We start from the raw sequence: 25,295 nt of genomic DNA on the forward strand, positions 1-25,295 counted from the left end.
AAGGTTCCCTCTTTTTTGGGAACCACAAACAGATTTGAGTAAAAACCCTGTTCCTGTTCCTCCTTTGGAACTGGATGGATCACTCCCATAACTAGGAGGTCTCGTACACAGTGTAAGAATGCCTCACTCTTTATCTGGTTTGCAGATAATTGTGAAAGGTGAAATCTCCCTTTTGGGGGGAAGCTTTGAAGTCCAGAAGATATCCCTGGGATATAATTTCCAACGCCCAGGGATCCTGAACATCTCTTGCCCACGCCTGGGCGAAGAGTGAAAGTCTGCCCCCTACTAGATCCGTTACCGGATAGGGGGTCATTCCTTCATGCTGTCTTAGAGGCAGCAGCAGGCTTTTTGACCTGCTTACCTTTTTTCCAGGTCTGGTTTGGTCTCCAGACCGTCTTGGATTGAGCAAAAGTTCCCTCTTGTTTATTATTAGAGGAAGTTGATGCCGGACCTGCCTTGAAGTTTCGAAAGGCACGAAAATTAGACTGTTTGGCCCTAGATTTGGACCTGTCCTGAGGAAGGGCACAACCTTTTCCTCCCGTGATATCAGCAATAATCTCCTTCAAACCAGGCCCGAATAGGGTCTGCCCCTTGAAGGGAATGTTAAGTAGCTTAGATTTTAAAGTCACGTCAGCTGACCATGATTTAAGCCATAGCGCTCTGCGCGCCTGTATAGCAAAACCAGAATTCTTAGCCGTTAGTTTATTCAAATGAACAATGGCATCAGAAATAAAATAATTGGCTATCTTAAGTGCTCTAAGTTTGCCAAGTATGTCATCCAATGGAGTCTCTACCTGTAAAGCCTCTTCCAGAGACTCAAACCAGTACGCCGCAGCAGCAGTGACAGGGGCAATGCATGCAATGGGCTGTAGGATAAAACCTTGTTGAATAAATATTTTCTTAAGGTAACCTTCTAATTTTTTTATCCATTGGCTCTAAAAAAGCACAACTGTCCTCGACAGGGATAGTAGTACGCTTTGCTAGAGTAGAAACTGCTCCCTCCACCTTAGGGACTGTCTGCCATAAGTCCCGTGTGGTGGCGTCTATTGGAAAACATTTTTCTAAAAATAGGAGGGGAAGAGAACGGCACACCTGGTCTATCCCATTCCTTATTAATAATTTCTGTAAACCTTTTAAGTATTGGAAAAACATCAGTACACACCGGCACTGCAAAGCATTTATCCAGTCTACAAAATTTCTCTGGCACTGCAATGGTATCACAGTCATTCAGAGCAGCTAAAACCTCCCTAAGTAACACGCGGAGGTGTTCAAGCTTAAATTTAAATGTAGAAATATTAGAATCAGGTATCTTTCCTGAGTCATTAACATCACCCACTGACTGAAGCTCTCCTTCCTCAGCTTCTGCATATTGTGAGGCAGTATCAGACATGGTTCTTAAAGCGTCAGTATGCTCTGCATTTTGTCTCACCCCAGAGCTATCTCGCTAACCTCTAAGTTCAGGTAGTCTGGCTAATACCGCTGACAGTGTATTATCCATGACTGCCGCCATGTCTTGTAAAGTAAACGCTATGGGCGCCCTAGATGTACTTGGCGCCATTTGAGCGTGAGTCCTTTGGGCGGGAGTCAAAGGGTCTGACACGTGGGGAGAGTTAGTCGGCATAACTTTCCCCTCGTCAGATTCCTCTGGTGATAATTTTTTTAAAAACAGAATATGATCTTTATTGCGTAAAATGAAATCAGTACATTTGGTACACATTCTAAGAGGGGGTTCCACCATGGCTTTTAAACATAATGAACAAGGAGTTTCTTCTATGTCAGACATGTTTATACAGACTAGCAATGAGACTAGCAAGCTTGGAAAACACTTTAAATCAAGTTAACAAGCAAATATAAAAAACGGTACTGTGCCTTTAAGAGAAACAAATTTTGTCAGAATTTGAAAAAACGGATCAAAAAAACGAAATAGACGTTTTTTTTTTTTTTTTTTTTTTTAACAGTCACAACCAACTGCCACAGCAAGCTGTGGTCCTACCTTCCCCAATAAACGACTTTGGAAAGCCTTTGAGCCCTTTAGACATGTCCTATAGCATACAGGGGACTCCTGAGGGAAGCTGGATGTCACAGTTTGTAATTTTAACTGCACCAACTGTAACTTTTATACTATAACAGTGGAAAGCCTCAGTAAAACTGTTTCTAGTCAAAATTTAAGCCAGCCATGTGGAAAAAACTAGGCCCCAATAAAGTTTTATCACCAATGCATATATAAAAACGATTAAACATGCCAGCAAACGTTTATATTGCAATATCATTACCCCTGGGAGTAAGCATGATACCAGTCGTTATTAAATCACTGTATTCAGGCTTAACTTACATTAATCCGGTATCAGCAGCATTTTCTAGTGTTTTCCATCTCTAGAAAAAATTATAACTGCACATACCTGATAGCAGAATAAACTGCACGCCATTCTCTCGCTGAAGTTACCTCATCTGTGTAATCCCCTCAGACATATGTGAGAATAGCAATGGATCTTAGTTACAACCTGCTAAGATCATAGAAACCTCAGGCAGATTCTTCTTCTATTTACTTCCTGAGATAAAATAGCACAACTCCGGTACTATTTAAAAATAACAAACTTTTGATTGAAGAAAATAAACTAACTATATTTAACCACTCTCTCCTACAACATCCTAGCTTGTTGAGGGTTGCAAGAGAATGACTGGCTATGACAGTTAGGGGAGGAGCTATATTACAGCTCTGCTGTGGGTGTCCTCTTGCAACTTCCTGTTGGGAATGAGAATATCCCACAAGTAATGGATGATCCGTGGACTGGATACACCTTACAAGAGAAAAATAATCTGCACATATTCTACACTAGTGGGAACTATCTACTGATCAGTGCCCGCACACATTTGTCTCTTGTGATTGGCTAACTAGATGGGGCCAGCTAGCTGCCAGTAGTGCAATGTTGTTCCTTCAGCAAAGGATAACAAGAGAATGAAGAAAGCTTTCATGATAGAAGTAAATTGAAAAGTTTGGTTAAAATTGTATTTTCTATCCAAATCTTGAAAGTTCCTGTCCCTTTAATTTACTAGCTACAAATACAGTATCATGGTTACTTCTAACTGTACTATTGTTTTTTCCTCCTATGTCTGCAGCTGTCTTCAAAGATATTCTCCCATTTTAAACCCTTACATGTGCTGGCTGGTGAAGTTTCCCATCTTCATACTGGGTGCCGCTATCTTGGAGCTTACATATTCTTACAGCCTGTGATAGAAGAGGTGCTCATTCACAGGTCAGTGTTATTCTTGGCTTTTTGACAACTATATTGTGTGTTTCAGTATAGAGGGTACAATAGAGAGCAAGAGCCTTATGATTTTGTAGAGTCTGGCGGCTGCATTGCTTTACATTATTCTGAATGGTACTTTAATACACATTTAATGTAACTTATAAACTCTGCAAAAAATGTGAAACTCTTGCTCTTTATGTATGCTAACCCAAAGCACATAGAATACAGATATCAAAAAGCCGCTAATGTCACCAATCTCTGAATGTGAGCAGCTTCTGTAACAGGGTGTGAAAACACCTAATTTCCAAGATGGTGGCACACTCTATCAAGATGTGGAGTTTAACCACTCAGCACCTGTAAGGGGTTAAAATGGAAGAACCGCATAGAAGAGCGCTGCAGACACAGAATGATAATGTGTCTGCAAAGCGTGCTATTTGGTTATGCAAAACTAGGGAATGGGTAAAAAAGGATTGTCTTTTTAAACAATAAAAATTCTGAAGTAGACTGTCCCTTTAAGTTTTAGGTTCTGTTATATTTTTCCCATTTTATTTTAAATACACTCTTGCTTTTGTATGTAATTGTGTTTAACTCCTTTTTTAATATAAATGCACTGTGACTCTTTTTTGTTCATAATAAATGTCCCTTAATTATGTTTTTGTCTTTGTCAAATATTTGAACTACGCTAGAGAAGAGACTGGTAATAATAGTATTGTGATTTTTAGACTGATTTTTGCTTAATTGTGTTTTGGGATTTTTAGTATGGATTTTTCCTTAGGATTTCCGATATAATAATCTGAAGGTGTTGGCAGCAGAGATAGTTTAGTGGAGGTGGCATTATTGGGGAGTTTGGGCATTTTTCTAGGTCTAGTACAGACTAGAGAGTGTTGTCAACCCTTGCACCCACTGAACTAAGTCACAGGCTTGCCAGGCGTGGCTAGACGGTGACAAACTGGTTAAGGTGGAAAGGGTCAGTTAACCCTTTCTGTGCCAAACTGGTGACTGTGGTAGGGTTAGTTAACCCTGTATGTCACAAAAGGATATAAATGAAACAGAACATACTGACCTTATCATAAGGAAGAATAAAAGATATCCCCTATGCATAAGGGGAGAGTTATTGTTAATTGTGTGATATTCTTAATCCTGAATCTACACGTTTGGGAATGGTATGTGGCCTAAGCATGACCCTTGCGGGCACAGATAGTGTTGAGCTTTCTACAAAACAAAGGAGACACAATAGGACCCTAACACTTTCTGGAATGTATCGCAGACAAGGAAGAAAAGTTGATTCAGTGGTCATAGAAATAGAGGAATTGAAAACTAAAAAAATGGAGGTAGAAGAAAATGGATGATAGAAGAAGAGGTCTACAATTTACATTTTTGTATAAATTACCTTTTTTAAAGTTATCACTTGATATTATCTCAGTGCTAATAAATCATGTCACTTTAGGTGCTGTCCATATGAATGTGATGAAACACATTTAAACAATCAAATTAAAAAATATTTTATATCTCTGCATCCTGCAAGGTGTACAATACAAAATGTTTAATTGTTCTGTATACCTTTTTTGAGAATCTGTGTTCACAATTTTGTACCCACCTGTAACGCTCCTCCTGGAGACATTGTGTCATATAACTGTAATCTCGCTGCAGTTGTGATTTCAAGTCTTCTATCGAGTCCTCCAAGTGGCTTTGCCCATCTTTGATCTCACAAAGCTCCTCAAGTATAGCTTCAAACCCCCCATGGTGTACATGGTGATGCCCATCCAAAGTGTTAGACCTGGGGCTTCCAGGTCCTCCCTGACCTGCTCCAGAATTACTCCCTGCACCAGCAGACCCAGAGGTGGCACTAGAGCACTCATCATCACTTCCATATTTAGGGCTGGGGGCCAAAGTGGCACTGCCACTCAGTGCCCGAGAACTACCTTGTCCTTCCCCATCTTCTTCCAGTTGATCCTTTAGGTGTGGAATGTTGTCAGCACTGCCAAATTTGTTACGGATGAGGCTGGCAAACTCACGAGGCTTTGATACCACTGCAGTGTGAGTAACCTGGGATAGGCCAGAGAGTCCCCCTTTAACACCCTCTACCACACCTCCGCCAAAGCCACTGATTCCAGCACGCACATTAGCTCCAACATCTTTCAGCCCTTGCTGCATGTCTCGCAGGACATCTTTAGGTTGCCGAGATATTCCATTCTGTTCGATCTCTTTCAGCTTCTTGTGATAATGCTCCAGTTTCTTGTGCAGCTGAGCAATGGTCTGGGCAGACTTCTGGTTCTTCTTTTCAAATACCTGAGGGAAAGGTTCACAGAGTCACGTTCAAAGCATACAAGACATTAAAATACATGTGTACATCAAACATATGCCAGAAGTCGCAATAGGGTCACATATTGCAGTATGGTTTAATTTATACTGCAGTCACTGTTAGTTACAGGTTAATTAGGAACATTCTGGCTAGTGCCCAACATGTAAACAACATCCCAAGATATAAGAGGGGTGGTTTAAGTCCCTTAAAAAAAGAAAATAACTAAGTGAAACCTATGGTGCAGAATACTATTTAATTTTGTAATTATATAAGCAGAGAAACCATAAGAATCTGTAAAACCATTAATTTACAGCTCCAAATAATAGCAATAATCAAATAAAAAGTTGCAGACTAGTCTGTTATATATTTAAAGGGATTTAGACACAGAATACAATTTAAAAAAAAGGGTCCAATTTACTTCTGTTATCAAATTGGCTAATTTTCTCATGATATTCTTTGTTGAAGAGATACATGGGTATGTGTCTGAACCACTACAATGCAAGAAATAGGGCTGTCATCTATAGATCTTGCAAATGCATAACATTCTTTCAAAACTGCTGCCATATAGTGCGCCAGACATGTGTATGCTCCTGAGCTTATTCCCTGCTTTTCAACAAAAGATGCTACGTGAAAAAAAATAAAATTTTATAATAGAAGTAAATTAGAAAGTTGTTTAAAATTGCATGCTCTATCCGAATCATCAAAGAAAAATTTGGGGTTTCATGTCCCTTTTAAATATCAGATTTTAAAATAGAATCTTGCATACAGACAAAAAAGGAAATTTATGCTTACCTGATAAATTTATTTCTTTTACGATATGACGAGTCCACGGATTTCATCCTTACTTATGGGATATCGCCTCCTGGTCAGCAGGAGGAGGCAAAGAGCTCCACAGCAGAGCTACATAAATAGCTCCTCCCTTCCCCCCCAACTCAGTCATTCGACCGAAGTTAGGAAGAGAAAGGAAAAGCCAAGGAGCAGAGGTGACTGAAGCTTAACAAAAATAAAAACCTGTCTCAGAAAAATGACAGGGTGGGCCGTGGACTCGTCATATCGTAAAAGAAATACATTTATCAGGTAAGCATAAATTTCCTTTTCTTTTACAAGATATGACGAGTCAACGGATTTCATCCTTACTTATGGGATACAATACCAAAGCTATAGGACACGGATGAAAGGGAGGGACAAGACAGGAACCTAAATGGAAGGCACCACTGCTTGAAGAACCTTTCTCCCAAAAACAGCCTCAGACGAGGCAAAAGTATCAAATTTGTAAAATTTGGAAAAAGTATGAAGAGACGACCAAGTTGCAGCCTTGCAAATCTGTTCAACAGAAGCATCATTTTTAAATGCCCATGAGGAAGCCAGAGCCCTAGTAGAATGAGCCATAATTCTTTCAGGAGGCTGCAGTCTCATATGCAACACGGATGATACTTCTCAGCCAAAGAGAAAGAGAGGTAGCCGTAGCTTTCTGACCACTACGTTTCCCAGCAAAAACAACAAATAATGAAGATGTTTGCCGAAAATCCTTAGTCGCCTGCAAGTAGAACTTCAAAGCACGGACTACGTCCAAATTATGTAACAGGCACTCCTTAGAAGAAGGGTTAGGACACAAGGAAGGAACAACAATTTCCTGATTAATATTTTTGCTAGAAACCACCATAGGAAGAAAACCAGGTTTGGTACGTAACACCACCTTATCAGCATGGAAAATAAGATAAGGAGAATCACATTGTAATGCCGAAAGTTCAGAAACTCTGCGAGCAGAAGAAATAGCAACCAAAAATAAAACTTTCCAAGATAATAACTTAATATCTATGGAATGCATAGGTTCAAACGGAACCCCTTGAATAACATTAAGAACTAAATTCAAACTCCAAGGAGGAGCAATTGGTCTAAACACAGGCCTGATTCTAGTCAGGGCCTGACAAAAAGATTGAACATCTGGAACATCTGCCAGACGCTTGTGTAGCAAAATAGATAAAGCAGAAATCTGTCCCTTTAAGGAACTTGCTGACAACCCCTTCTCCAATCCTTCTTGGAGAAAAGATAAGATCCTGGGAATCCTAACCCTACTCCATGAGTAGCCCTTGGATTCACACCAATAAAGATATTTTCGCCATATCTTATGGTAAATTTTTCTAGTAACAGGCTTGCGCGCCTGAATCAAGGTATCAATAACCGCATCAGAGAACCCTCGCTTAGATAAAATCAAGAGTTCAATCTCCAAGCAGTCAGCTGCAGAGAAATTAGATTCGGATGATGGAAGGGTCCCTGAATGAGAAGGTCCTGCCTCAATGGAAGCTTCCACGGCGGCAGAGAGGACATGTCCACCAGATCGGCATACCAAGTCCTGCGAGGCCATGCAGGAGCGATTAGAATTACTGAAGCCCTCTCCTATTTGATCCGTGCAATCACTCGGGGAAGGAGAGCAAACAGTGGAAACACATAAGCTAGGTTGAACGACCAAGGCACTGCCAAGGCATCTATCAGTTCAGCCTGAGGATCCCTGGACCTGGATCCGTATCTTGGGAGCTTGGCATTCTGACGAGACACCATCAGGTCCAATTCCGGTCTGCCCCATCTGAGAATCAAGGTGGCAAAGACCTCCGGATGGAGTTCCCATTCCCCCGGATGAAACGTCTGTCTGCTCAAAAAATCCGCCTCCAAGTTGTCCACTCCTGGGATGTAGATTGCCGACAGATAACAAGAATGAGCCTCCGCCCACCTAATTATCTTGGATACTTCTGTCATCGCTAAGGAACTCCTTGTTCCTCCCTGATGATTGATGTAAGCCACAGTCGTGATGTTGTCCGACTGAAAACGGATGAATTTGGCTGAAGCCAACTGAGGCCAAGCCTGAAGAGCATTGAATATTGCCCTCAATTCCAGAATATTGATTGGAAGTAGATACTCCGACCGAGTCCACACACCCTGAGCCTTCAGGGAATTCCAGACTGCACCCCATCCTAGTAGACTGGCGTCCGTTGTCACTATCACCCATGAGGGTCTGCGCAAGCACGTCCCTTGGGACAGATGATCCAGCGACAACCACCAAAGAAGAGAGCCTCTTGTCTCCTGATCCAGATCTATCTGAGGAGACAAATTTGCATAATCTCCATTCCACTGTCTGAGCATGCTCAGTTGTAGAGGTCTGAGATGAAAACGAGCAAACGGAATGATGTCCATTGCCGCCACCATCAATCCAATTACCTCCATGCACTGAGCCACTGATGGCAGAGGACTGGACTGAAAGGCTCGGCATGTATTCAGAATCTTTAACTTTCTGACCTCCGTCAAAAAGATTTTCATGGATACAGAGTCTATTAGAGTTCCCAGGAAAGGAACCCTTGTCTGAGGAATTAATGAACTCTTTTCTAGATTCACCTTCCACCTGTGAGTCCTTAGAAAGGATAGAACAATGTCGGTATGAGACTTTGTCAGCTGATAAGACGACGCCTGGATCAGAATATCGTCCAGATAAGGCGCCACTGCAATGCCCCACGGCCTGAGAACCGCCAGCAGAGACCCTAGAACCTTTGTGAAGATCCTGGGTGCCGTGGCCAACCCAAAAGGAAGGGCCACATACTGAAAATGTTTGTCAAGAAAGGCAAACCTCAGGAACTGGTGATGATCTCTGTGGATAGGAATATTTATTTATTTATTTATTTATTTATAAAATATTTTACCAGGAAGGATACATTGAGATTTCTCTCGTTTTCAAGTATGTCCTGGGATCACAAAACATTGCATTGATACAATAGGGTACAATAAAATACAAAAACAATAATAAAAATACACATTATATGCAAACATTTAACATAGAGCAGGTATGAAATATTTATCCATGACAGGAGCATTCTGTTTTGAGATATGTATAGAGGGATCTCTTAAAGGATTTTAGGCTTGGGGAAGTTTTTAAAGTGTGAGGGAGGTCATTCCATAATTGTGGCGCTCTGTAGGAAAAGGAGGATCGAGCTGCTTTTTTTTTGTATTGAGGCAAGCTAAATAATGTGCTGTTATTGGATCGGAGGTTATAGGAGGTGGGAATAGCAGGGGAGAGCATTCTGCTCAGGTAGGGTGGGAGCTTCCCAGAAAGGCTCTTAAAGACAAGGCAGGAAAGATGGAGGGTGCGTCTGGATTCTAGCGACAGCCAGTTTAGTTCTTTTAGCATGTCACAATGGTGGGTCCTGTAGTTACATTGTAGCACAAAGCGGCAGAGCGAGTTATATAACGTATTTAGTTTATTAAGGTGAGTTTGCGGAGCAGGTGCATATACTATGTCCCCATAATCCAAGATAGGCATCAGCATTTGCTGTACAATCTTTTCCTTTACTGTAGGGCTGAGGCAAGATTTGTTTCTGTACAGGGCACCTAGTTTTGGATAAAGTTTAGAGGCAATTTTTTCTATGTGGAGTCCAAAAGATAGATTGGGGTCTAACAACATACCTAAGTATTTAAAAGAGTGGACTGCGGTCAGCGTGCAATTGGATTTTGTTTTGATGCGAAGATGGGAATTTTGTAATTTATGTATTTTAGGTCCCATTCCAAAGATCATTGTGACCGTTTTGTCAGTGTTTAGGAAGAGTTTGTTTTTCGAGATCCACTTTTCTACCTCTGTGAACTGGTCTTGGAGCACTGTTTCAAGCTGCAGCAGATCAGATTTGTTTGCATAGATTACCGTGTCGTCTGCGTACATGTGTACAGTTGAGGATTTGCAGACATTAGGCAAATCATTTATAAATAATGTGAATAGTAGGGGGCCGAGAATGGAACCTTGGGGAACACCACACGTGACTGGGAGAGGGAGGGAGTCAATGTTAGAGACAGAGACATATTGTGATCGATCCGATACATATGATTTAAACCAGGTTAACGGGTGATCAGCAATACCAGAGTTTTTTAGTTTGAGAAGTAGTAGGTCATGGTCCACTGTGTCAAAAGCCTTTGCAAAATCAAGGAAAATAGCTCCAGTTAGGTCTCCTTGTTCCATGGCAGTTTGGATGTCGTTGCAAACTTTTAGGAGGGCAGTTGTAGTGGAGTGATTCGGTCTGAAACCTGATTGATCAGGGGTCAGATAGTTAGAAAGTTGGTAATACTCGCATAATTGCGTATGGACGCATTTTTCTAGGATTTTTGACAATACAGGGAGCAGTGATATAGGACGATAGTTAGAAACCAAGGTTAACTCCCCACTTTTATGAATAGGCACTACTCTTGCAGTTTTCCAGAGTTTGGGTATGTATCCAGACACCAAGGATTCGTTAATTAGGGTTGCAACAGGCTTAGCAATTGCCGGCGCACTGAGCTTCAACAGCATTGCTGGGATTTGATCAGGTCCTGACTGGTTTTTCATTTTTAGATTATCGAGGTGTTTCTTAATGACATTGAAGGGTACAGGTCTAAAATTGAACTTTTCTATATTGGGTCTTTGCTGTTTTAGTGGGGCCTGATCCACATTTGTAGCTTCAGGATGCGTGCCATTTATTAGTTTGTCAATCAGGGTGGTGGAGCATCCTACAAAATAATTGTTAAAGGCATTTGCTACTTCTAAGGGGAGTTGCAGGTTTTGGTTATCCACATTGACAGTAGAGGGTTGGGAGTGGATTGGTGGATTTTGTAAGTTATTTATGAGTTTCCAAAACTTTCTAGGGTTACATATATTATTGTTCAGATTTTCACAGAAATATTGCGCCTTAGCCAATTTTGTTTGTTTAGTACATATATTTCGCCATTTTCTATATACACAGTGATCATTCATAGAGCCAGTATGCTTGAACTTTGACCACAATGAATCCCGAAATTGGTACATTTGAATGAGGTCAGCTGTGATCCAATTCAAGTGTGCTCCTTTTACTCTCACCTTACGCAGCGGTGCATGTAAATTCCAAACTTGTAGGAGTTCAGACTGAAAGAATTCAACTGCAGAGTCTAGATCTGGGATTAGGTTTAATCTGTGCCAGGGGAGGTTCTTGATGTCATTTAGAAATGATTGAAGATTAAATTTTTTGAAGGACCTGGTGATTGTAACCTTGGGAGAGGATTTAGTTGCCTTTATTTTGCGCACGCAGTACACTAAGCAGTGGTCACTGAAATTGTTAGGGAGAACACCTGCCTCCTGGATTCGGTTGGGAGAAGTGGAGAGAATCCAGTCGAGCAGGGTATGATTATGGCTTTTGATGTTTATGCGAGTTGGGGAGGAGATTAATTGCGTTAGATGCAAAGATTTAAACAGCGAGCGACAACTGTTATTTTTTGGATTCAGCCAATTGATGTTAAAATCTCCAAAAACCAAAATTTCACTTTTTGGGTTTTGAGTTATGGATTCACTAAGGAGCTGTGCTATGTCCGAAATGGAATGCACAGGGGAGCTTGGTGGGCGGTAGATTCCTGCAACAATGATTGATTTACTGCACGGGATCTCATATGAAGATATGCATCCTTTAAGTCCACGGTAGTCATATATTGACCCTCCTGGATCAATGGAAGAATTGTTCGAATAGTCTCCATCTTGAAGGATGGGACTCTGAGAAACTTGTTTAGACTCTTGAGATCTAAAATGGGTCTGAACGTTCCTTCTTTTTTGGGAACCACAAAAAGATTTGAGTAAAACCCCCGCCCCTGTTCCTGTATTGGAACGGGACAAATTACTCCCATAGTGGAGAGGTCTTTTACACAACATAAGAACACCTCTCTTTTTATCTGGTCTACAGACAATCGTGAAAGAAGAAACCTTCCCCTTGGAAAGGAATTTTTGAACTCCACCTGATACCCTTGAGACATGATCTCCAGTGTCCAGGGATCCTGAATGTCTCTTATCAAAGCCTGGACAAAGAGAGAAAGTCTGCCCCCTAATAGATCCAGTCCCGGATCGGGGGCCGCCCCTTCATGCTGTCTTGGTAGCAGCGGCAGGCTTCTTGGGTTGTTTACCCTTGTTCCAACCCTGATTAGGTTTCCAGGTGGGTTTGGCTTGAGAGAAATTCCCTTCCTGTTTAACAGAAGAGGAAGAGGGAATTCCCTTGAAGTTTCGAAAGGAACGAAAATTATTTTGTCATCCCCTTTGTTTAGCTGTCTTATCCTGAGGAAGGAGGTGACCCTTACCTTCCGTAATGTCAGAAATGATCTCCTTCAAGTCAGGCCCCAACGGGGTCTTACCCTTGAAAGGAATCCCTAAGAGCTTTGACTTAGAGGATACGTCCGTAGACCAGGATTTTAACCATAAGGCTCTGCGCGCTAAAATGGAAAATCCTGAATTCTTAGCCACCAATTTAGCGATCTGAAAGGCGGGATCTGTAATAAAAGAATTAGCCAGCTTAAGGGCCTTAATTCTATCCATTATTTCTTCTAAAGGAGTCTCAGTCTTAAGGGACTCTTCTAGAGCGTCAAACCAAAAGGCAGCCGCAGTTGTGACTTTTACAATGCAGGCTGTCGGTTGTAAAAGAAACCCTTGATGAATATAAAGCTTCTTTAGAAGACCCTCCAACTTTTTATTCATAGGGTCCTTGAAAGCACAAGTGTCCTCAATAGGAATAGTCGTATGCTTAGCCAGGGTAGAGATAGCTCCCTCCACCTTAGGGCCCGTCTGCCAAGTGTCCCGAATGGTGTCAGCTATAGGGTACATTTTCCTAAACCTAGGGGAAGGGGAGAAGGGATACCCGGTCTCTCCCATTCCCTTGTAATAATTTCCGAAATTCTCTTAGGAACCGGAAACACATCGGAATAAGAAGGAACCTCTAAGTATTTGTCCATCTTACTCAATTTCTGTGGAGGGACCACAATAGAGTCACAGTCGTCCAGAGTCACCAAAACCTCTCGTAGCAAAAGGCGGAGGTGTTCAAGCTTAAACCTGAAGGACATGACGTCCGAGTCTGTCTGGGGTAATACACTTCCTGAGTCAGACAGTTCTCCCTCAGACAGGGCCTCCCTACCCCCCAAATCAGAGCCCTGGGAAGGTATATTGGAGATAGCTATTAAAGCATCAGAAGTTGCAGGAACCACGTGTAACACTGGCAACTTAGGTAAAACTTCTGTAAGAGTGGATGACATAACTGCAGCCATATCCTGCAGAGTAAATGAAGCAGACGCCGTTGAAGAACATGGCGTCACCTGTGCGGGCGTTAAAATCTGTGACGCTTGGGGAAAAAGATGCGGCATACCCTGATTTTCATAAGTCTGAGGACATTCATTAGATATATCTTTATTAAAGAAAATGTGTTCTTTACACTGTAAAGCCCTTTCAATACATGGGGGACAAAGTGTAACTGGGGGTTCCACAATGGCATCCAAACACATAGGGCATGTATTTTGTTCAAGGTCATCCATGATAACCTAAACAAAAGCAATCTTGGTCAAATCACTGCAATAAATTTGTTGTACTGTATCTTTAAGAAAATCAATCTGAAGCTTAATATCGTATTAAGGAAAGCGAACCAAAATAAAACTTAATAACTAAGGCAGAGGGCCAATTTCACATTCCCTGCATGATGGCCCTAAAAATATTGTACTGGTTTACTTTTGCAAAATCACACAGTCACCCCGCCGCAGCTCCGTAGCAAGCTTAACTCCGCAACACGGTGCACCTAAGTCGCTTGTAAATTCTCCCACAAGCGGACTTAGGGGCCGTGAGTAGATGCTACCACCGGAATAGAAAAGAGCTGCGCTGTCAAAGCGCACTAAACAGGAAGCCCCGCCCTTCGTGGGCGTAACAGTCAAACACCTCAGAATACCGCCAAGAACCAGAGCCTCATAAATAAATATATTCTCTCCATAAAACCGTCCCCAGCGTCAGCCAGCCCGTTTTAATGTACACACAAACATTTCCCAGCGCTTCTAGGTCCCACATACATGCTAGTGTCTGCTTATAGCGTATACCCATATAACAATATTCCAGCGCTTCTAAGTCAATTCCAGTCTGCCCCTTAGAATGTATGGATACTTACAATATGTCGGCTATATACACATACCCCAGCGCTTCTAGGCTATGAAAACTGCCCGAATGTCTGGGGAAAAAAATAAAGGGAAGCCCATCTACTCCCCAGTGAATTATTGCCAGTACAGTTAATCTGAGATATGCTGTGTCCCAGAATAAAAACTGCACTTACCTCCATGCTGAGGAACAGCATGACAACTTCACAGTGTCAAGAGGTCCACTCTTCCTCCTGAGGTCCTGTGAAATAGAAGGGTCTTGGTTACAACCTCAAAGACCATATACAGACAATGCAGCACAAATATGGGAGGCGCAGTGGATACAAAAATCCACCAGTTCCCATAGTTTAAAAAGCTATTCAGAAGCTGCACTGTAATAAAACAGCACACCTCGGTACCGTTTAAAAATAAAAAACTCTTGATTGAAGAATCTAAAACTAACACCTCACTTTACCTCTTCCTATCACTAACACAGGCAAAGAGAATGACTGGGTTGGGGGGGAAGGGAGGAGCTATTTATGCAGCTCTGCTGTGGAGCTCTTTGCCTCCTCCTGCTGACCAGGAGGCAATATCCCAAAAGTAAGGATGAAATCTGTGGACTCGTCATATCTTGTAAAATAAATATATGTTAGGAGCTGATTGATTCTGAGGCAAACTGAGAGCTTTCCAGAAACCTGCAACACCCCAACCTGACATCAGACCACACATGGGAAGTGTCGTAGTAACATTCAGATGTGGCTCTACCATTAGGCCAAATAGGCGATCGCCTAAGGCCTCATTAATGATGGGGCCTCGCACAGGGGCATAGGAAATAAGCCCCTTTTTCTTAGATCAAAGCCCATTGGCTTTCTCCAAGCACAGTCATATAGTCTAATATTGATAGACGCGAGTAGGGGGTGGAACAGAAGTGTCCAGGCAAATTATAATGTAGGGATTCCTGCTGCAATAAGCCCTGTGTTCAATTAAAGCCTGGTGCTCCGCCTCTGTGCCGTTGTGGTGTGTTATGAAGGAACTGCAGACAGCAGCAGAGCTATTTGGGCTCTCGCTTCAGCTTGTGTGCACAGATGATTGGTAGAAAAGCTCAGCACTTATTTTTGCCATACCTTTCTCTCCCTTGCAGCAAAATAGCACTGAACTAGAGGGCAGTGTGACAGTTACTCCTTCCTCAAATGTATTTCACTTTTAGGAGCCAGTAAGAATATTGAGATTGCCATATACTTCTTAGGACCCAGATAACTGTGTTTGTGTATAGATATAAGTAGAATTATGCAAAAAATTATTAGCCAGAAGTACAATTCCAGGCTTGGATTTGGTGACCCTAGCATAAAACATATTCAGTTTATACAAATTTATATATTGGATTAAGTTTTGCATTTTTTTCTTTTGTGTGTTAAAGAGATATGAAACGAAAAATGATCTAGTTTGCTTTGTTCTGTTGTTATCCTTTGTTGAAAGCATACCTAGGTCGCCTCAGGAGTAGCAATGCACTACTGAGAGCTAGCTGCTGATTTGCAGTTGTACATACATGAATCTTGTTATTGCCTCACCAGTTGTGTTCAGCTAACTCCCAGTTGTGCATTGCTGCTCCTTCAACTTAACATGCCAAGAGAATGAAGCAAATGTAATAATAGAAGTACATTTTCAAGTTGTTTAAAATTGTCTGCTCTATCTGAATCACGACAGGAAAATTTAAAGTTGCATGTCCCTTTAAAAGGGGGCTCATCATTTAGTTTTGCCTAAGGCCTTCCTTAGTCTACAGCCACCTACAAAAAAACTTCTATAATGCATATGAAAGAGCAAACAATAAAGCGACACTGAACTCCAATTTTTTCTTTCATGATTCAGATAGAGCATGACATTTTAATCAACTTTCTAATTTACTCCTATTATCAATTTTTCTTCATTCTCTAGCTATCTTTATTTTAAAAGCAGGAATGTAAATCTTGGCAGCCAGCACATTTTAGGTTCAGCACCATGGATAGCGCTTGCTTATTTCAGGCTTACAGTTACCCACCAATAAGCAAGCATAACCCAGGTTCTCAACCAAAAATGGGCCGGCTCCTATGCATCACATTCCTGCTTCTTAAATAAAGATAGCAAGAGAACGAAGAAAAATTGATAATAGGAGTAAATTAGAAAGTTGCTTAAAATTGCATGCTCTATCTGAATCATGAAAGAAAAAAAATTGGGTTTAGTGTCCCTTTAAACATGATATTTTTGCATTATTGGGGTGAAGCCGAGGGTTTTCATATATACATAGCAACAGGAAATGGATGTTTCTGCACAAATTCAGTAGGGAGATTGCTCTCTTACTGATAAAGACAACCCCACAGCTGTATGATCGTGGAAAAAGATATGCCTTAACCAACATGTAAAAAAGCAATGGTATGCAAGATAGGAACGTGTTTTAAATAAATAAATAAATAATATCGATGTCAGTTTAAGATTACAAATATTTTCATTTTTATTTTTAAATAGCATTGCGTTGTTTAAAGCTAGCAAAATGACTGTATACCCTGTGGAACTAGTTGGGGATAACACCTGCATACATTTCAAATATTCTTAGCAAACATAGGGTAACATCGAGACCAAAGCTGTAAGTGTTCTTGGGAAGTCAAGTCCCCTCCAAAAGAACTGCTAGAATGGAAAATGTAGAACAGGGGTGCCCAGACATATAGTGACACACAGTCTAGTTTTAGTGACGTTTATTAGTGTGATCAACGAGTTCTTGTGCCGTACATAAGGAAATCTAAGATACCAAGTATTGCATACAGAATATCTTAATATCCTTATGCTGAATTGCAATCTGCTCTTGCAAAATAACTTTTTGTTAGGTCACAGGAGTGGTGCAGAATATGTTTGTGCATTTACACTATTTTTTTTAATAATGATCACCTTATTATAACTGTTTAGATGAAATAAATAAATAAAAATAAATAAAAACGTTGGAAATTGAGAGCTGCAGATATATTGAAACTTCTTCAAATTAAGAAAACATATCTGCGCCTCAGAATAACATGTACAATTACTAGATTTTAGATGTCATACACAAAGCATGATAATGTGAGCTGTGCCTCCCAGTCTTTCCAGGTTAATGTGACAAATATATTAAAGGGACATTGTTTATTCATTTTTTATTTGTTCCGGCTACAAGTTGGTATTTTTTTACTACATTCAATGCACACTACTTTGCTAAATATATATATATATAGTAACATAGTAACATAGTAGATGAGGTTGAAAAAAGACCGAAGTCCATCGAGATCAACCTATACAAATCTAAAATACTTACAAAAAGCTCCAGTTAAGCTTAAATAATCCCACTAAAAGGTAACCCATTTAATACTAGCAATCATATCCATGAATTTTGTTTAAAGACAGAAATGTATCCAAATAATTTTTAAATGTATCTAGGGTATTGGCATTCACTACCTCCTTTGGTAATGAGTTCCAAAATTGTATTGCTCTTACAGTGAAAAAAACGTTTCCGTTGCAGGAGATTAAATCTCCTTCCCTCCAACCTTAAATTGTGACCTCTGGTCACAAACAATTTTCTTGGAATAAACAGCGCTTCTGCCATCTCTGTATATGGGCCTTGAATATATTTATATAAAGTAAAGTAATCATGTCACCTCTTAAGCGCCTTTTTTCTAAAGAAAACAGACCCAGTTTGGCTAGCTCATAGGTTAAATTCTCCAATCCCCTTATTAGCTTTGTGGCCCTTCTCTGAACTTTTTCTAGTTCTGCAATATCTTTTTTTGCGATCGGTCCCCAGAACTGCACTCCATACTCAAGGTGAGGTCTTACCAGCGCTTTATATAGTGACAGAATTATGCTTTCCTCCCTTGAGTCAATATATACACTAGTCCTACACTAGTCCTAAAGCCTGTGTACATGGGCCAAAATCCCCATCCCTCCCTCCTTCCCCTCCGCTCTCAATTTTTTTATGTAGTGCAGCGTTCCCACTTGCTCCCGCCCCCCACCAGCAATGGGCCGCCAACCTGCCTCCCTCCTAACCCTCCATCCGTAATTTCAGCGTTAAAACAGCACCGCAGCCATTAAAAGTCTAGTCGGTATAGCTATACCGTAAGCCTTTTAGCGTGTAATGCAACGTCAGTCCCGCACACATAAAAATTACGTTTTTTTCATGGGACTTCCATAGCGCAGCCATTACGAGTTTTGTAGTGAGGCTAAAAAGCTTGCGTTACACCCTTTAACCGCAAGTTCGGTACCACCATCTGAGAGCAGTAGTTATGAGTTTTACGCTACAAAACTGTTACATAAAACTCATAACTAAACTGTCACAAAGTACACTAAACACCCATAAACTACCTATTAACCCCTAAACCGAGGCCCTCCCACATCGCAAACACTATATTAAACCTATTAACCCCGAATCTGCCGCTCCCGACATCGCCGCCACTAATAAAATTTATTAACCCCTATTCCGCCGCTCCCCAACATCGTCACCACTATAATAGTTATTAACCCCTAAACCACCGCCCTCCCACATAGCAAACACTATTTAAATATTATTAACCCCTAATCTGCTGTACGCCCACTATACTAAAATTATTAAGCCCTACACTGCCACCACTATAATAAACCTATTAACCCCTAGACCGCAAGCCCCCCACAACAAAATATACTAAATTAAACTATTAACCCCTAAACCGAAAGCCCCCACATCACAATAAACTAATTTAAACTAGTAAACCCTATACCTAACGCCCCCCTAACTTTATATTAAAATTACAATTTCCCTATCTTAAATTAAAACTTACCTGTCAAATTAAAAAACTAAGTTTAAACTAACAATTAAACTAATATAACTATTAAACTAAAATTAAACTAAATACCAATTAAATTAAACTAAAATACACATTAAAAAAATCCTAACACTACTCTAAAAATTACAAACTATCTAATTACAAAAAATAAAAAATACTAAATTACAAAAAATAGCAAACACTAAATTACGAGAAATAACAAACAAAATTATCCAAAATAAAAAAGAATTACACCTAATCTAATAGCCCTAGGAAAAAAAAAACCCCGACCCCTAAATAAAAAAAACCCTAGCCTACAATAAACTACCAATAGCCCTTAAAAGGGCCTTTTGTAGGGCATTGCCCTAAGTTAAACAGCTCTTTTACTTGTAAAAAAAAATACAAAGACCCCCCCCAACAGTAAAACCCACCACCCAACCAACCAACCCTCCAAAATAAAAAACACTAACAAAAACCTAATCTACCCATTGCCCTGAAAAGGGCATTTGTATGGGCATTGCCCTTAAAAGGGCATTTAGTTCTTTTACGAAAAGCCCAAACCCTAAACTAAAAAAAAAAAAAACACCCAAAAAAACCCTTAAAAAAAAAAAACTATCACTAACCCCCGAAGATCCACTTACAGTTTGTGAAGTCCCGCTTGAACGATCTTCATCCAGGCGGCAAAGTCCTCATCCAGGCGGCGAGAAGTCTTCATTCAGGCGGCCTCTTTTATCTTCATCCAGACGGCGAAGTCCTCATCCAGGCGGCGAGAAGTCTTCATCCAGACGGCCTCTTCTATCTTCATCCAGGCTGCTTCTTCTATCTTCATCCAGGCGGCGCGGAACGGGTCCATCCTGAAGACATCCGGTGCGGAGCATTCCTATTAGCTGATTTGATTTTGGAAATTCAAATCAGCCAATAGGATGAGAGCTACTGAAATTCTACTGGCTGATTTAACCAGCCAATAGAATTTCAGAAGCTCTCATCCTATTGGCTGTTTTGAACAGCCAAAAGGATTTCAGTAGCTCTCATCCTATTGGCTGATTTGAATTTCCCAAATCAAATCAGCCAATAGGAATGCAAGGGACGCCATCTTGAATCACGTACCTTGCATTGAAGATTCAGTGTACGGCGGCGACCGTATGAAGAGGATGCTCCGCGCCGGGTTGAAGATAGAAGATGCCGCCTGTATGAAGATAGAAGAGGCCGTCTGGATGAAGACTTCTCGCCGCCTGGATGAAGATCGCTCAAGCGGGACTTCAAAAACTGTAAGTGGATCTTCGGGGGGGTTTTTTGGCTGTTTTTTTTTTTAGTTTAGGGTTTGGGCTTTTCGTAAAAGAGCTAAATGCCCTTTTAAGGGCAATGCCCATACAAATGCCTTTTCAGGGCAATGGATAGCTTAGTTTTTTTTAGATAGTTTTCTTTATTTTGTGGGTTTGGGGGGGTGGGAGTTTGTAATGTTAGTGGGTGTTTGTATGCAATGCCCTACAAAAGGCCCTTTTAAGGGCTATTGGTAGTTTATTCTAGATTAGGTTTTTTATTTTGGGGTGTTTTTTTTTTTTTAAAATGGATATTAGAATAGGAATAATGTTTATTATTTTTGATAATTTGTTTATTTTGTGTAATGTATTTTTTTTTTTCATTTTGGGGTGGGTTTTTATTTTTAGATTAGGGCTTGGGCTTCATAAAAAGAGCTGAATGCCCATTTAAGGGCATACAAATGCCCTTTTCAAGGCAATGGGTAGATTAGGTTTTACTTTATTTTTATTCTGTGGGTTTGGGGGGTTGGGGTTTGTATACTGTTAGGGGAAGTTTGTTTTGTAGCAAAAGAGCGGTTAATTTTAGGGCAATGCCGTACAAAAGGCCCTTTTAAGGGCCCACAAAAGGCCCTTTTAAGGAACCTTGGTAGTTTATTTTAGATTAGGGTTTTTTATTTTGGGTTGTTTTTTTATTTTTAAAGGGTATTAGAATAGGAATCATTTTTATTGTTTTAGATAATTTCGTTTGTTATTTTTTGTAATGGTAGTTTTTTTTATTTTTAGTAATTTTTTATTTTTTGTAATGTTAGGTTTTAGTGTAAGGCAGGTTAGGTTTTATTTCACATTTAAGTTTGTATTTATTTTAACTAGGTAGTTAGTAAATAGTTAATTAATATTTACTAACTAGTCTACCTAGTTAAAATAAATACAAATTTATCTGTGAAATAAAAATAAAACCTAAGCTAGCTACAATATAACTATTAGTTATTAGTATGTCTATTAGTTTTATTAGTATGTATTTAGTTTTAAATAGGTATTATTTAGTTAATAATTGTAACTTTAATTTAGCTCTAGTTTACGTTAGGGTTAGGTTTAGGGGTTAATATAGTTTAATTAAGGTTGTTGCGATGTGGGGGGCTGGCGGTTTAGGGGTTAATAGGTTTATTTAGTGTTAGTGACGTGGGAGGCCAGAGGTTTAGGGGTTAATAACTATTTAGTGGTGGCGATGTCGGTGAGCGGCGGAATAGGGGTTAAATATATTTATTATAGTGTGGATGATGTTGGGGTGCAGGGGAATAGGGGTTAATAACTTTAGTATAGAGGCGATATCGGGAGCGGCAGATTAGGGGTTAATAGCTTTATTTAGGTGGCGGCAATATCGGGAGCGGCAGATTAGTGGTGTTTAGATATGGGGTTTATGGTAGGGTGTTAGGTTTGAAAGTATCTCCCCCCCCTCCCCATAGACATCAATGGGGTTGCGTTACGGAGCTTTTCATTCCGCGCTTCAGATGTTACTTTTTTTTCTAACCCACTCTCCCAATTGATGTCTATGGGGGTAGCGTGCACGAGCACGTCAAAACAGCGCTTGTATTTTGTGTGGTATGGAGCTCAAGCAATAATATTGCACGCACCAGCCGGCTGTTTCAAAACTTGTAATGGCTGAGTTATAGGGGGTTAAATAATGTAACTTTTGTTGCAATCGTTAATTTCTCTATAGTGCACATAACTCGTAATCTAGGTGATTATAAAGTATGTGCATTGTTTCTTAATAGTTTATCTACTTTACACGATAAGTCTATCTATTTTGTCTTTCAATCTATTTATCTATCTATCTGTCTGTTCTGTCTATCTATCTATCTATATCTATCTACCTGTCCTATCTATCTATCTCTATCTATCTGTCTGTCTGTTCTATCTGTCTATCTATCTATCTATCTATCTATCTATCTATCTGTCTGTTCTATCAGTCTGGCTGTCTCTATCTATCTATCAATCTATCTATCTATCTACAGTATCTATCTATCAATCTATCTATCTATCTATCTATCTATCTATCTATCTATCTATCTATCTATCTATCTATCAACACTACGGAATTTTGCGGTGCTATATAAAGCAATAATAAAAATAATAGATTGAATTCATAACATATAATATAATTACAAGTCATCTTTAGATATCTTTTTTAGATGTCCCAGAAATATAAATCTTGGTGTCCTAAATAGGTATACAGACTTGTGTAGGATGATTTATCAAAGAGTATTAAAAAGTGTATAAGAAATAACTGGAACTTTTAAAGCTGTATGAAGAAACTTTAAAATCAACAGCGCCACCAACTGGTAAAGATGAGGAATTAATTTAAAAGTTTAATGCTGGATGATGTATATCAGGGATGGCCAATTGACGGCCCGAGGGCACTAGTTTTTGTGGCCCTTCAGGTGAAGCAGAACTAGCAATGGCCCAGATTACAAATGGAGTGCTAATTATAGCACCGGACGTGATATCAATTTTACTGGACCAGGCTAAAATGAGTGCGAAAATTGAGTCCATGGTAAAACAGATTTACCAGAGATGGTTTCACACGGCCGACACTTTCAATAGAGATGGCGACCATGCTAAATATCACTCATATTACAAGTTAAAAGTTATGGGTTACGCTCAAGCCAAAGTAGTACTAGAATTACCACTACCTGAGAACTAAATTAATGTGTTTGGGTTAAAAAAAAGTTACACAAATCACATGCAAAATTATTACACTCATAAAAAAACTAAATGTAATAAAAAATATCAATTTAATATTGAAATAAATGTTTTAAAAAGGTTAAAATGGATATGGTATACTGTATGTCAAGGTTTTTGACTGGGAAGGGCTCTAAAGTATATATATATACATGTCTAAATATTTGTATGTGTAATATTTTGTATGTGTGTATGTATATATGTGCATATGTGCATTTATATGTGTAAATATGTATAAACACATACATATATATATAACAAAATAAAAATAAAATTTTTATTAATTGAAGAGCATATGTATTTGAAGTATTCCTAGTGTACCTTTAGCTTTAGAGCAGTTGGTCTAGCACACTTTCAGATTAGTGCTCGAGCGGAAAAAAAAAGGAAAGGCTTTTTAGGGAGCCCCATAGAAGTCTAAGGGGAAAAGGGAGTTGCGATATCCGACCGCCAGATGTTGGCACACCTCAGTCTTTCACTTGCGCCTTAAATTTTTACTTTTAACTTGTAATACCAGCACTAACATGGAAGTGCTATTGATTTGCCTTGAGCACAGATTGGGGTCAATTTATCAAATCTCGGGCAAACATGATTCGCTGTAACGCATCATGTCCGACTGACATCGCTAAATGCCGACAGCATACGCTGTTGGCATTTATCACTGCACAAGCATTTCTTGTGAAATGTTTGTGAAATGCCACCCCGTGCACATTCGCGGCCAATCTGCAGCTAGCAGGGGGTGTCAATCATCCTGATCAGATCAGGATGATTGCTGTCTATGACCGCTGCTTCTTAACTTATGTTTCTGGCGGGCCAAAAACATCAGCCGGAGAAAGCAGCATCCGCTGCTTATTAAATCTTCCCCATAGTGTTTAAGATGGATAAAAATAAAATATCGATCCACTTGTAATCTAGGCCAACGTGTTCCATAGTTTTTGTGGCCCTCGGAAAAAAAACAGAAATAAAAATGAGTCACTTCCGGTTGGGCGGAGCTAGTGAAGGGCGCGCTAGCACTGGGCTCTGTGGAGAAGGGCAAGTTTCCACCACACCATAGCGTTTAGATTCCTTGGCCGCAACTGAATATTGGCTTGGAATCGTCAGGTGGATTTGGGGTTCGCTTGAAAGTCAGGTTTATGCCATTAGGCTCGGTCGGTTAGAGCCCAACACAAAGACAAGAAATGTTGGAACCTTAGACCTCCCCCCCCTGTCCTATCTATCTATCTCTATCTATCTGTCTGTCTGTTCTATCTGTCTATCTATCTATCTATCTATCTATCTATCTATCTATCTATCTATCTATCTATCTGTCTGTTCTATCAGTCTGGCTGTCTCTATCTATCTATCAATCTATCTATCTACAGTATCTATCTATCAATCTATCTATCTATCTATCTATCTATCAACACTACGGAATTTTGCGGTGCTATATAAAGCAATAATAAAAATAATAGATTGAATTCATAACATATAATATAATTACAAGTCATCTTTAGATATCTTTTTTAGATGTCCCAGAAATATAAATCTTGGTGTCCTAAATAGGTATACAGACTTGTGTAGGATGATTTATCAAAGAGTATTAAAAATTGTATGAGAAATAACTGGAACTTTTAAAGCTGTATGAAGAAACTTTAAAATCAACAGCGCCACCAACTGGTAAAGATGAGGAATTAATTTAAAAGTTTAATGCTGGATGATGTATATCAGGGATGGCCAATTGACGGCCCGAGGGCACTAGTTTTTGTGGCCCTTCAGGTGAAGCAGAACTAGCAATGGCCCAGATTACAAATGGAGTGCTAATTATAGCACCGGACGTGATATCAATTTTACTGGACCAGGCTAAAATGAGTGCGAAAATTGAGTCCATGGTAAAACAGATTTACCAGAGATGGTTTCACACGGCCGACACTTTCAATAGAGATGGCGACCATGCTAAATATCACTCATATTACAAGTTAAAAGTTATGGGTTACGCTCAAGCCAAAGTAGTACTAGAATTACCACTACCTGAGAACTAAATTAATGTGTTTGGGTTAAAAAAAAAGTTACACAAATC

The 25,295-nt window shown here is 39.9% G+C and overlaps 1 protein-coding gene across 5 annotated transcripts in view; it reads right to left on the bottom strand.

The window, feature by feature from the left end:
• TMCC2 (transmembrane and coiled-coil domain family 2) overlaps positions 1–25,295 on the bottom strand; it is a 236,226-nt gene that overhangs the window by 25,651 nt on the left and 185,280 nt on the right. For all 5 annotated transcript variants that reach the window (XM_053706619.1, XM_053706621.1, XM_053706620.1 and 2 more), the window contains one exon: positions 4,846–5,537. In XM_053706619.1, coding sequence (XP_053562594.1) covers positions 4,846–5,537 — 692 coding nt within the window. The remainder of the gene's footprint in view (positions 1–4,845; positions 5,538–25,295) is intronic.

The sequence above is a fragment of the Bombina bombina genome, chromosome 3, assembly GCF_027579735.1.
Source record: "Bombina bombina isolate aBomBom1 chromosome 3, aBomBom1.pri, whole genome shotgun sequence".
NCBI lineage: Eukaryota > Metazoa > Chordata > Amphibia > Anura > Bombinatoridae > Bombina > Bombina bombina.